Below are 14,020 nucleotides of genomic sequence, written 5' to 3'. Positions count from 1 at the left end.
CGGGTGCAAAGGCGCCTATAGCAGCAGAGCCCTGCCCGCGGCACACCGTCCTTCCGATGTCATGTGCCATTGTGGTATGGCCCCGTGTGTTCGCTGCCCACCTTACCCAGCTTGCAGAATCATCACATCTGATGTGATGACAGTTCCCTCAGTTACGTAAACTAGGGCCGTCCAGCCAGGACCTGGTACCCTCGGAGCCGGAGCCATGTTTTTCATGCATGAACTGAGCCTGCCACAGGCACTGTGCTCACCGTCTTCTGCACACAGTCCCCGCCTCAGGGCCTGCTTGCAGTTTTATGTGCTCTTAGGCCCCTGAGAAAGGAGAAATGGGTTCCAGTGAGCTGGGAAACCAGTCTGGGGAGAGGGGGGTATGCCCATTTTTAAAATATTTGTTTTGTCTCAATTTCATAAACTTACATTTGCATTTCTAAACATGTAAGTGCTTATAGGAAACAGTTTTCTGTTAACAGTATGCGACATTATCTGCTTGAGTGTTCCAGTTTCTTAAGGCAAGTTTTCAAATTGTTGGGAGGCAAATTATTGAGAATGTTATTAAGCATGCCTGTAATTGGGCTCCCTGAATGCACTTGTCGCTAACACATTAACATCCTGGTGTTTCTTTGCAACCACACAGATGGACCTAGGGTGTATTATGCTAAGCGAAACAAGTCCCAGAAAGACAAATACCATATGCTTTCACTCTTGTGGGATTTAAGAAACAAAACAAGCATAGGGGGGGAAAAAGAGACAACCAAACAACAGCCTCTTAGCTGTAGAAAACAAACTGGTGGTTACTAGAGCTGGGGGGCGGGGGATGGGTGAAACAGGTGAAAGCGGAGATTAAAAGTACGCTTATCGTGACGAGCACAGGGTGATGGATGGAGTTGTTGAATCACTGTGATATACATCTGAAGTTAATGAAGAACTGTTTGTTACCTATACTGGATTTAAAATAAAACATATACTCCGATGTGTTTCTTTTGGACTTTTAATATATATTTTCCTCCTGTTCTAGTAATATGCCACAAATTCAATTTGATACCCTTTTCTTACATGTCATAAAGTGAAAAACAAAATGCTCATTGTTGCCACTTGTTAATACAAAATGAAGGGGCAATTTATTTTTTTTTAAAGACACATTTATTCAGCATTATGATCAGACTATTACATTTAGCAATCAACAGCATGGGTGCAAAACAAAAATCTACATTAAAACCGTTTGTTGGAATGCTTTTACACTTTCCACAGAACAGAAACTAAAATAACCTATTATACAGTTAGTCACAAATACAGTCCTCGAGTTTTTGCCCATACACATGAGTATTGTCTAAAACATGTCTTCTTGGTAGCAGCGAGGCCCTGCCACCGCCGTGCTTGGCTGAGCTCACAAATCTGTCGTAACCTGTAGCTTCCCTGTCACTTCTCTGGTTCTCCTCTCCTGCTAAGCTTTGTTTCCTGGCAGTAATTAAAACCTTCTGCCACGGCCATAGCTACTGCTGCTGCTGGAACTGCCATAGCCACCTTGGTTTCATGATTTGGCAAAGTATTGGCCTACACACCATAGGGGCCAGAGCTTTTGCTTCCAACATTTCCTCCTTTCATGGGTCCAGAATTTGAAGATTGACTATAGTAATTGCCAAAATCATTATAGCTTCCACCATCTCCAAAGTTGCTTCCACTACCACCGCCAAAGCCGCCTCTGCCTCCTTTGTTATAGCTACCGCTCCCGCCATAGCCACTGCCCTGCTTTCCATAACCCTGTCCACCACTTCCATATCCTCTGCTTCCTCCAGAGTGACCAGGGCCACCTCCTCCGTAACCACCATCATTATCAAATCCATTATAGCCATCCCCACTGGCACCCTTTCCACCACCACTCAGACTGCCACCAAAGCCCATTGAAGTTTCCTCCATGACCAATGTTGTCATTCCCACCAAAATCACTTCCATGACCACCACTGAAGTTTCCAGAACCACTTTGACCTCTTGGGAGGGAGGAAGCACTAGCTATCTCTTGCTTAGAAAGAGCCTTCCTTACTTCACAGTTGTGGCCATTCACAGTATGGTATTTTTTTTTAATAGTTTGTTTTCAAATTGGTTTCCATATAACACCCAGGGCTTCTCCCCACAAGTGCCCCCCACCATGACCATCACCCCCTCCCCCTTCAGTTCTGGTTCATTATCAGTATTCAGTAGTCTCTCATGATTTGTGTCCCTCACTCTCCCTAGCTCTCTTTTCCCATGAAGGGGCAATTTAGAGCACCGTTCTCTTTAATGAGGTGACAGTGGGTGATCCAGCCGTGAGTTTTTCTTTCATTCCATCTTTTTCTTCTTCCTCAGGCTTTGGCCAGCATCAGCCATGTGGCTCACGTCACTATTACAACCAAAACAGCTGATGCAAAGTGTGCATACAGGTATGGGGTAGTCTGTTTTTATTCGTGTGTTCATCCTGAAGTAGTCTTCATGCATCGATCTCACAGTAGCCTTAGCTAAACACTCGTGCCATCTTTTTTGACCAAGATCTTGAGTAAGTTTTCTTTCCTCTCTGGATTAGTTAATAATCCAGAGGGATGATTGTTAGGTAATGATCTTATTCATGGATTCTCAACAGGTAAGAGGTGACGTATTATAAGCGCCCACAAACTTTGTTACACAGACGTATTCCAAGAAGGCGGTGGATGTGGATGCCCGTTAGTAGGATAGCACTGTCTGATTACTGGGCTGTGGCTATGGTGCTGGAAGCTCACGGTTCCTTTGCTGGTTTGTGAGTCACCAGCTCCCTGCCACATGCAGCCACATGCGCGTGCCTGTGCTGCCTTGCCCTCCACAGGTAGCCACTGGCTGCAGTTTTCAGAGGCTGACAAACAGCCTTGGAACAGAACAGAAACAGGGTTTCAGGAATCCGAGTTACACCTTTGTTTTTATAAGCGCTGGCCATTTACTTGTGGAAGACAGGAGTACCCTATCTAGGAGAACGGCAAAATTTTTTTTTAATCTACAGATTGTTTATAAGTTAATACAGAAGGCTTATCAGCCTTTGGCAGACAGACGTGAAACGGAACAGAGAGGGAGCACTCCAGAGTATTCAGCTTTGTTGCTAGGAGAGGTGGCCTCTCTGTGAATTAGACTTGCCCTGAGATCTGCATGCGTGGATGTGATGAGAACTGCTTCTCACAAACTAATGTCTTCCTAAAATAGACTGGGACACAAACTCTGTTTCTTCACCTCAGGAATTACGTTATGCTCCTGCTTCAGCCCTCCACTTACCTCCAGTTACGTAGTAGGATGAAACCCAGAGCGATCCCTAAACAGCACCCTCCCCCTGTGCTTGCCATCACCTTTCCAGCCTCTCCTCTTCACCATCCTCCGCTGCCCTGTGATTCAGGCTACTATGCTTTCATGGTTTTCTCTTCCTGGATGGTCTTCCCTGCTTTCTCCCTGAAATTATTCCTCCCTGGAGCCCAGGTGAAGTGTCCTCCCTCCTGTGGTGCTTTTACCCCACTAGATAACTTAACACAGTGCTCTATGCTTTAGGGAACAGTCTGTCCCTAGATTGAGGGTTCTCCAGGGCCTTTCTTTATTACCAGGGCCTCTGCAGGTCCCCATGCAGTAGCCCCTCCATAAATGATTACAGAATTACTGAAGACATTTTACTCTCACCATAAGCAGTTTGCATTGTAGCTCAAAACTCAGGACCTGGGATACCTGGTTAAGCATCTGACTCTTGATATCAGCTCAGGTCATGATCTTACGGTTTGTGAGTTTGAGCCCCACATCATGCTCTGTGCTGACAGCATGGAGCGTACTGGGCATTCTGTCTTCCTCTCTCTGCCTCTCCCTTGCTTGCTCTCCATTTCTCTTTCAAAATAAATAAAAATAAACTTAAAAAAAAAACTAACAACTAGGGTTTCCTTTTTTTTTGTATCCAATTGGAATGATAATGGAATAGTAGAAAAAAAAAGAAGTAAATCATAATTAAGACAATATAATAAGGGCACCTGGGTGACTCAGTAGGTTAAGCATCTGACTTTGGCTTGCGTCATGATCTGTGCTGACAGCTCAGAGCCTGCAGCCTGCTTTGGATTCTTTGTCTCTCTTTCTTTCCCCAGCTTGTGCTCTGTCTCTCAAAAATGATTAAACATTGGGGCACCTGGGTGGCTCAGTTAAGTGGCCAATTTTAGCTCAGGTCATTATCTCACGGTTCTTGAGTTTGGGCCCTGCATCCGGCTCTCTGCTGAGAGCTCAGAGCCTGGATCCTGCTTCGAGTTTTGTGTCTCCCTGTCTCTGCCCCATCCCTGCTTGTGCGCTTGCGCGTGTGCATGCTCTCTCTCTCAAATAAATAAAGATTTTAAAAAACTTTAATGATTAAACATTAAAAAAATTTTTAAAAAGAGATAGTGCATAAAGTGGTGATATTTAATGTGTTGTTGATATTATTTTCTTTTTTACTTTTTGGATAAGTATTCTGCTTCTGTTGGATATTGATAATCTCTTATTATTTTCTTTTAAGAGCCAGTTACTCAGATGGAAAGCTGAAAGCCCCTCCTAAACCATGTGCAGGCAATCAGGGGACCCAGATCACGGTAAGAATAGTACACGGGAGTATAATGTGGTGAGAAAGAACGTTGCGTAAATATTGAAATAAGGAATAAAATTGTCTGAGTTTTCAAAGCAATAATAAAATGAAGTTTTGCAAGTTAATAGAAATAGCAGGTACTTACTGTCTAAACAAGAGGAGTATTGTTGGCTTTCGTGGTGTGGCAGCCTCTGTACTCCTTGCATCTTTTCTTATGGGGATACAAGAAATGAATGGCAAGGTAGTTGGCGTTGAAAGGACCTTAAACTCCGCTCCAGAAAGACAGGAGTTAGAGTCTCAGCCTTGCAACTCAGTGGTTGTATGTCCAGAGGCAAGTCCTTTAATGTCCCTTAACCTCACCTTTCCCATCTGTCAAATGGACCAAAGAATGTCTGCCCACTCAGAGGCTGTTTGAGTAATATGATTGTAGCATTAATCAGAGAAAGTCTAGTATGCTGTCTTTTTTCTGTGGTGCCACATTCGGTCTCTTCCCATTGTGTGGTCCCACAAAGTAGCCCGCAGTCCACCTCCAGTCCCAGCCAATGCACATGCCCTGGAGACTCCTGGCCCCGGCAGGCTGGAGGCAGAAGTGTATGTGTGCTTCTAAGTGCATGTTAAGCCTGATCCTGTACTCATGGTGACCAAGAAGCCCAAATGGTCTCAGAAATTTTATAATTATTCTTAGTTTGAAAAACACGTCTGGATGCCATGTGATAGTACAGCTACTTGTAAAGTTACATGTTTGCCCCACTGAATTGTGTGCTGTTGTGGATAACACTGTGCTTTATTTGTCTTCATATTCCCAGCACAAACCAAAGAGTCTGAAGTAGAGAAAGGCCCCAGTACCTATCTGAGGAATCAGTGAATGAAATGGGAAGCAGGAAAAATCTCCTTTATTTCCTTTGTTTCCTAAGGCTGGCTTATCTCTCACCCCCTCCCCAGTCAGTGCTTAGAACTGTACTCTTGGTGAGTATAGTGTGATTCTCTGCCAGCTGCTTTAGGTAGACAGCGTGGGTCTTTATTTCCATGTACTTCTGTGAATTTACAAGAAAAAAATCCTCTTTCCAGGTGGAAGACCTCTTTTACAATATATCCACAAGGAGGAAAGCTTTAAAAAATCCAAGTGAAGAGTATGGGAAAATTTTGGAAGTTGTTGGCAGGTACAGTCCAAAGTCTGGGAGTGGTTCTTTGAGATGTCTCAACAAAGAAATGTGTCCCCCTGCTTATACATTGAGAACAGTTGCCCAGCTAGATGGAAAAAAGTACGTTGTGTTTTCCCCTACAGACCGTTTCTGATCAAGGCTTAGGTGCCAGTTCTGGGCTTCTTATCTCCCAGGAGAGAGCAGTTGGTCTTTGCATCAGTGAGCATTCTTTGGTGGAAAGCAAAACAGAGGAACTCCAGCTGACTTGAGCCTAAGAGACCTTTATTGGAAGGCTAGGCGTGACTCACCAAGTGGCAAGAAGTGTCAGTCGTTGCTCCCTGAGGAAGATGAGAGAACCAGGGTGGCTTCTGATTTTACAGTGGCCCTGCTCCAGTTGTTTTCAGTTCTTTTCCTGACTCTATCCAAGCATCTGTTTCCTTGGAGAGTACATCTGATTGGCAGGGGCTGGGTACCGCCATTGTGTGACCCTGTCTGTGGGAGATTCCTTGATTGGCAGTCTGAGGGTCTATCAGATGGAATGGGGAAGAGGTAGTTTCCCAGAGGAAAGCTAGGGGCTCCGAAAAGAAGAAAGCGAAAGGCAGGGCAGGTGAAAATAACATTATATCCACCGTAGACTTACGTCATCTGCTGGGTGAGTGGATCCAGCATGGGCTCTCTAAGCCTGCATGTCCTTGAATTGTAGCAGAGATCTGTTAACTATTTTTCAGTATTTCTCGAAACTCCAAAATGAATAAAACATGCACTCCTAATAAAGTAGAACAGACTTATACTTCAGGTTTCTTTGCTTTTCCCTGGAGTTGTACAATCAGCATCAAAATCTTATCTCCTGGAAATAAGGGAGTTGTGCTTGGTTGTTTTGGTTCTAGGTGTGGTCAGGTGAGTTCCTCATTGTTAACTGAATACATACATTTTGCTAGACACAGCCCTTTGGTTCATGGGGTCCATGGGGGGAGAAATGATAAATAATAGCCAACTGAGAAAAAGCTGGAAGAATCTGGAACAGGACTGTGGGCCAAGGAAAAAGATGAGAAGGGGGTGTCGAGGGGCTCTGAGAGAGAGAGGAATTCAGGAGCTGTAAAGGCCAGGTTCTCACGATGGAGCCTCTGGCCCTATTGGCTCTGGGAGAGTAATGCTGTAGTCTAGGAGGAGAGTACGTTAAAATGCCCCTGAGTCTACCCGGCACCCCATAGAAGCAAAAACCCTAGTTCCTGTTTGATTCTGCCACCTTAGCATTGATTGTCTCCATGATGTTTGTGCTGGCTTACTTTCCTGTGGCTAAAATGTGACGTATGGAGATATTCTCAACTGTGTATATCTTTGTTTAAGTCACTTAACCCTATCAATTTATTTAACCAAAAGGGAGTTCTGCCTTATAGTCTGCATTTGGCCACTCTTGCTGCTTACTGTTCTGTTTCTCTTTCTTTGCCAGGTATTCAATACACAACTCAGGCATTGGCTTCTCAGTTAAAAAAGTAAGTGGTTGGTTTATAAGGGAGGGTTTTATATTAGAAAACAGGATTTTGTTTAAGAGTGCACCTGTGGAGGTAAGGTTAGGATGTTTCATTCACAGTTGCGAGACAGTCAGTTGTATCTTCTGCTCTGTTTGTCAGCACGGTGAGACAGTGGCTGATGTGAGAACACTGCCTAGCGCCACAACCGTGGACAATATTCGCTCCATCTTTGGAAATGCTGTTAGCCGGTATGTTGATAATTCGTATTTTAAGAAATCTGCCCTCCATGTCTTGGTGGATCATCCATCCCATTATTTGGTAATCTGTCAAGGTAGAACTTGCCTTAATGAAACCTGCAGGCTTCTTTCCGTGGTTCATCTCTGTTCCTGAAGTCATCATTTCATGTAATCCACACTTCCTGGGTGCCTGTTACCTCCTAGACACTCTGGCTGTAAGTCAGCGTGTTCTCTTTAGTCTCTGTCTACAGAATGTTTATAGTGTGGTGGAATCCTCTCTTCCAGTGCTCCCTCTTTTCCTGACACCTCCGTTAGCATCATTTTGGGACCTCATTGTGACCATCGGCATTTATTAATCGCCTCCCATATTCTAGGCTTTATGCCCAAAGTTCGGAATGTAAAGACAAACAAAATATTCCCTGTTCTTAAAGACTTCCCTGTCTGGTGGCAAGCAGATTTGTAAATGTTACCAAGTCTGCATTGTCAAGGAAAGCTGTGGAGGGGAACTTGTTTGCATTGTAAATTCCTCACAGCATTCCCTCTGCAGGCAAAAACTGCCATTTCCATCACAGAGTCCTAGCTAGACCTCAGGACTCTCCAAAGCCCAAGGCTTCTATGTCTGAATCTGAGGGGTGAAACCCTAGGAGCCTGCTGCAGGGCAGGCATGCCCCATTTGTGAGCCATACACAGATGGAGAAGAGAGCCCCTGACTTCACTTGTTCCCAGAATCTTAGAAGTAGCAACAGTAGTCCCAAAACCCAGTTTTCTACTTCAAAGGACAAATTATTGATTCTTTGAGCAAAACTAAGTTCCACACTAGGGAACATTCGACTTGCTTTTAATTACCCTTTTCTTCTTAATTGTTAATGAATTACATTTTTTTAACGGTGTTCCTAGAGCAGAGAGGAACTTTGTTGTACAAGGAAACTTTTATGAGCTTCTTTATTATATTTAAAGACTCAGAATTAGTCGTCATGAAATTCCTAGGGACTATAAGAGAGTAGAAACTCCCCAGAGTGGCAGTTCCCAAAGCGTGTTTCCAGAATACCAGCCTCTTGAGATATTTTGGGGAAGAAAAGGTTTGCTGGTTTATTGTGTGTGAGAAATGGCGGAGGCTGTATTTTCTTCTCAGAGCCTCAGAGTACACATTACCACGTACGCAGTATATGGTGCAGCTTCCTTGGTATGTTCAGCAAATGCCCCGCAAATGCCTGCTAATTCCTGGGCACTGTGCTGAGAGATACAGTAGGGCTTCTGCCCTCGAGCTCTCCTATCTAGTTGGAAAGACACATGAAATAATTATGCCATTCATGACTGGTTATGCCAGCTTGTCTCAAAAGAAAAATAGAAGGCACAACAGGAGAGTCTCTCGGGGTCATGGAGAGCAATAGTCAGAGATAGTGACTTCTTTGACGAAGCAAGCCCAGACATGAAGGACGTGGAGGAATTAGCTAGCTGTCGGTAGCTCTCCAGGCAGAGGACCCAGCACTTGGGAAGATCCGCAGGCAGAGAGGAGTGTGGCAAAGACTTCCTTTCACCTGTTAACCTGCCTCCCATAAGCACAGCTTGGAGCAGCATCCTACTCGAGCCCCATTACGGTGCCATTCATATAGTAAGGGGTTCTGTAGAAATGAGTCCTTCTGGAGTTTCCTCTTTGGGATTTAGTTACTAAGATCCATAAAAGTTTCAGTAAAACAGGTAAAACAAGGTCTCACAGCTTAGGTTTGTCATCCTGTCCTAGCAGTCAGAGCTGTGCTTGGCATATAACATGTGTGCTTGAAAATAGTCACTGGGTGGGTAGGCGGGTACATGGATGCATAGCAGCCGGACGGGCAGATGGCTGGTTGTACAGATGCATAGATGGGTGGGTTCAGAAGACCTCAACAAACCAAGTCTCTGGGGTCCTTATTTGGAAGAATTCGTTTATGGGAAGGAGCCCACATTTTCCAGCTCTGATTTTTTACAGTTTGATTTTTCCATTATTTTCAAAAGCCTCAAAATTTATCTTTTCCAAACAGAGAACTGATAGAAGTTGGGTGCGAGGATAAAACCCTAGCCTTCAAAATGAATGGCTACATATCCAATGCAAACTACTCAGTGAAAAAGTGCATCTTCTTACTCTTCATCAACCGTAAGTGGAAAAGGCCCATGTGGGGGCATCCGTCCCCAGGGAGTTGTATGGGGTGGCGGAAGAATCCCGAATCCACAGGTCTGATCACACCCAGGGAACCCTCCCACTAAAGTGCAGCATGGTGAGGGAGTATGTATCATTTCCGGCCTGGGTGTGTTCAGTCCTGCGAGGCATGCACGGGCTGGTGCCTCCACTGGGGGGCCAGGGAAGGGGCAGCACAGAGCCCTGTGAGCCCCAGCAGCATCCTCCCCTGCCGGCCCTGGTGGGTGTTCTCACCTTGAATCAGGACGCAGGGAGAGGGTGCCTTGGGGGTCTGCAGTGTCATGAGTAAAGAAATGTGAAGCCCCTTGGGAGTTTTCTTTTTAAACAATGAGTGATTTATGATACAGTGAGCAGTACCAGAAATCAGGGAGAAAGTTAGCCAAGTGAATTTGGATTTTTGTGAATTTCCTCTCACTCATCATCTCTCTACAGGCATATTGTTTACATGATCGCATCTTGTTAAGTAACTGTTTTGCATTCTGCTGCTTTTTACTTAATTATGTATTACATGGTTTTGAGAGACTGTCAGGGGAACTACAAATGCATCTGATTTGGTTTTTAATTTTCCAGCCAGAAATGCATCTTGCATCTTTCATTTGTTCAGTACTTATCATTTTTTTAAGTGTTTATTTTGAGAGAGAGAAAGAGAGAGAGCACATGCAGGGGAAGGCAGAGAGGAGGAGAGACAGAATCCATGTGGGGCTCCATCTCCTGAACCATGAGATCCTGACCCAAGCCGAAACCAAGAGTTGCACACTTAACCGACTGAGGCCCCAGGCGCCCTAGTACGTGCCATTTTTATCGTAGAGAGCCTTTACCTTTATTGTTTAAAGCAATACACCATTATAGTTTTGATGGCATGCCATGGAAAATGGTGTATTCCTCTGTTCATTTATAACGATAACCAGCTATAAATGTCCCAGGTTGTGTGTGTGTGTGTTTTGAGAGAGCGAGTGTGTGCATGATCAGAGGAGGGACAGAGAGAGAGAGAGAGAGAGAGGGAATCTCCAGTAGGCTCCACACTGTCCCCGCAGAGCCCGACGTGGGGCTCAATCTCATGACTGTGAGATCATGACCTGAGCTGAAATCAAGAGTTGGATGCGAGCCACCCTAGATTGTGCATGTTTTACAGCCATTTTCAAAGCCATAGAGAAACAGGGAAGAGAGAGTCAATATTTTATAGACACATTCTATTAACCTGATCAATAATAGTAGGATTTTCCCTACTTCATTAAGAAAGACTAAGCCTGATGTATAACAAAGTTTGCTCTTATCAGAGCTCACAAGTATTTTTCAAGTGTTTTTTTTAACCGTGAAGAATCACTGCATTTTAACACGCGTGCTGGCTGCCGGACAGGCCAGCACAGCCCTGCGTGTGTGTCAGGTGTGGAGCTCCTGCCCGTGCTTCACTGTGTGAGGCTGGTCCTGTATGGGCTGTGCGTCCGCTTCAGCTAGTCTGGTCATGGTGCTGGGTCCCTGGAGCAGGAGGCTAGGCTCTCCAGTGTTTCGTCGGGCTGTCTCCACACTGTGCTCCCACTCAGGTGGTGGGACAGGGACACTCCCTCAGCAGGTGTCCGGTCCAGAAACCACAGCACAGGGGCTCTGGCTATCCCCTTGTCAGGGGCCACATCTGCCCTGGCCCGTGTGCTCAGGACACATGGCACCAGTGCAGCGACATTGGTGAGGGGCTGTGGGGTGCCGAGCACTCAGAGAAGAACGGTCACAGCCTCTCTTCTCATCAGAATGAAAGCCATGGGACCTGTCCTTGGCTGTACCAACCCAGAAGGACAGATCACCAGCAGGTCATCTGTCGGGGGAGAAAGGAAGGCTGTGTTTTCTGAAAATAGATATTCCTCTAATTTTAGTCTTACTTCCCCCATCTTTTAGTGTTTCCCACCCCTTCCAGCCTGCCTCATTTCCTAAATTAGCCTAAGTGTACATTTGGGGTTATCTGTGTGGCCTGAAGTGCCTGACCGCTCTTTCTTACTCATGTCACTCAGTTGGGACAGCCTACTGTCGGAACTCCGGTACCCAGAAAGAGTTGGTTGCTCCCCCCTCCCCCACTCAGCACACACCTCTCATGGTGGTGCTTACCACCTGGCACTGGGGTTCACCTGTCACCAGCGCATAGCCACCTGGGCTGTGGCGCACGTGAGGGGCAGCCAGTATGAGAGTCTGAGAGTCAGTAGCGTGCTGCCCACTGTGGCCAACAAAGTGGCCCACCGACTGATCGCAGGGGGCGGCGGGGCTAGAATTCCCGTCTTCCCGTGTTTCTGTGACTGGGAGAGCAGAGCCCACAGTGGAGAGTGGGGAGGGCCCCAAACCCACAGTGGGACACAGCAACACACGAAGGAGGCCTTTCTTTCCTTTCCTTGATGTCCTCCCAGAGTGGCTTTATGGTGCAGCATGAATGTGCAACCTGTCACCTCTCCCTTCGGGATGGTTCTGAGCTGCTCACATTTTCCTTTCATTTTCTAGATCGTCTGGTAGAGTCAACGTCCTTAAGAAAAGCCATTGAAACTGTGTATGCAGCATATCTGCCCAAAAACGCACACCCGTTCCTGTACCTCAGGTAGCGTAGCTGCCCCCTGACCCCCATCCACGATTCACAGGGAGCAGACCCCTCCAGCTGCCTCTTAGAGAGGTGGGCATGCTGGCGGCTCCGTCTGTGTCCCATGTGCCGCTGGCAGAAGGCCGTCTGTCCTTCTCAGGTAGAGGGCACAGCCTTCTTTCACGCACTAGTTCACAAAGCAGAGTCTTGCTGAGCACCTCCCATGTGCTAGCTGCCGTTTTTGGTGACACAGAGGTGGTTGACAGACGGGTCTCGAGTCAACCCGAATGGAAGCTGCCCCCACTCAGCCCCGCTTCCTCCCCCAGGGTCCCTTCAGTGCCCTCAGTGGACAGAGACTCACGTTGTGGTCACGGAGCGCAGGTGAAAGGTGGATCTGGGGCTGAGGCAGTAAGGATGGCCGGCACGGCCTCTAAACTGACCTTTGTGTTAGATTTTAGTGATAGAAAGTTCTCTCGACTATTGAATGCTGAGAATGAACTGAGGGTTGAGGGGGAAGGGGGAGGGGGGAAAAGAGGTGGTGGTGTTGGTGGAGGGCACTTAAGGGGAAGAGCACTGGGTGTTGTATGGAAAACAATTTGACAATAAAATATTATGGAGAAAAAAAAAGTTCTCTCGAGTTCTGATCCTCAGAACACCAAGAAGTAAGCAGGGGCAGGTGCATGGTTCCCAGTGAGAAAACCCTTGCCCCAGGTCACACGGTGATGAGTCCCACTAGTCCTGGAGTAATGATAGCCGCTGAAGTGTAATTAGCGTGCCAGGCCCCACCGAGAATCGAGTCCGTCTTACAGACGAGAGTGCGGCGGAAAACGATGATGTGAGTGGCCCGGGGCTACGTGGCTTGAGAGTCCACATCACGCAGGCCTGATCTCAGGGTTCTGACCACGGTGCCCTCCGGCCTCCCCAAGTCTGCTGGGCTAACGATTCCCTCTCTCTGCCTGCCAGTCTGGAGATCAGCCCCCAGAACGTGGACGTGAACGTGCACCCCACGAAGCACGAGGTACACTTCCTGCACGAGGACAGCATCCTGGAGCGGGTGCAGCAGCACGTGGAGAGCAGGCTCCTGGGCTCCAGCTCGTCCAGGACCTACTTCACCCAGGTGAGGGCCCCGCCCAGCGTTGTGCACCATGCTTTAGAGTCTTTCCAAGGATTCCCAGGCTGCTTTGCCTTTGGTACCATCTCCTGATCTGAACCTAAGCACAAAGGTATTAGAACGTGAGCTCCGGGCCCACTGTGCAGTCTGCCTCCATCTGGCACCTGAGACCGGCCTCTTAGGAAAACAGGCCGTCCCTTCCATGCACTCTGTTTCCCCGGGGGGGGGGGGGGGCTCGGGAGGAGGCTGATCCCATGCTCAGGAGGAGGGTAGAGTGGGGAGGCAGGGGGCAGCAGGAGGAGCAGGGCCCTTAGTGTCTGGCAGGCCTGGCACCCCCATGCGACTAACCTTCCCTGGTCCCACGTGCCCCTCAGCGAGGATCGAACTGCTCATGGCCCCGTCGGAGGGTGGTCACGAGCAGCAGGCGAGAGTCTGCCGAGCCTACGCCATCCACCTGAGTACAGTTACTGAGCTTCTCAGTACTGAGCCTTCTAAGCTACTCCTGGCTCTCTGGGGCCTCAGTTTGCCCTCTGTAAAATAAATGGGTGGATAATAAGATGTCCCGTGTCCTATCCCAGTTGTGACACGATGTGATTCTGGGCACAGCAGACCCCAGAGACCCACAGAGATGGAGCACCCTTCCTGTTAATTATGCGGGTTCTGTAGGCAGGCAGTGGGCTTCTGTGAGCCTGCTTTGCACAGGCTGTGAGCCTCCCCGAAAGCACCAGGAGCGCAGACAGGACTGGGCACAGCCCTGCC

General features: G+C 47.3%; 1 protein-coding gene across 9 annotated transcripts in view; it reads left to right on the top strand.

The window, feature by feature from the left end:
• The window catches only part of MLH1 (mutL homolog 1), a 51,759-nt gene that overhangs the window by 12,042 nt on the left and 25,697 nt on the right, over positions 1–14,020 (top strand). For all 9 annotated transcript variants that reach the window (XR_003908961.1, XR_003908962.1, XR_003908963.1 and 6 more), the window contains exons 4-11: positions 2,341–2,414; positions 4,511–4,583; positions 5,645–5,736; positions 7,169–7,211; positions 7,350–7,438; positions 9,445–9,557; positions 12,078–12,171; positions 13,114–13,267. Coding sequence is in view for 5 of the 9 variants with exons in the window: in XM_029940425.1 (XP_029796285.1) it covers positions 2,341–2,414; positions 4,511–4,583; positions 5,645–5,736; positions 7,169–7,211; positions 7,350–7,438; positions 9,445–9,557; positions 12,078–12,171; positions 13,114–13,267 (732 nt within the window). In the remaining 4 variants the exon portion in view is untranslated. The remainder of the gene's footprint in view (positions 1–2,340; positions 2,415–4,510; positions 4,584–5,644; positions 5,737–7,168; positions 7,212–7,349; positions 7,439–9,444; positions 9,558–12,077; positions 12,172–13,113; positions 13,268–14,020) is intronic.

Source organism: Suricata suricatta, chromosome 5, assembly GCF_006229205.1.
Source record: "Suricata suricatta isolate VVHF042 chromosome 5, meerkat_22Aug2017_6uvM2_HiC, whole genome shotgun sequence".
NCBI lineage: Eukaryota > Metazoa > Chordata > Mammalia > Carnivora > Herpestidae > Suricata > Suricata suricatta.
Note: the sequence above shows the minus strand (reverse complement) of the source record. Positions and strands in the feature narration are given on the sequence as shown.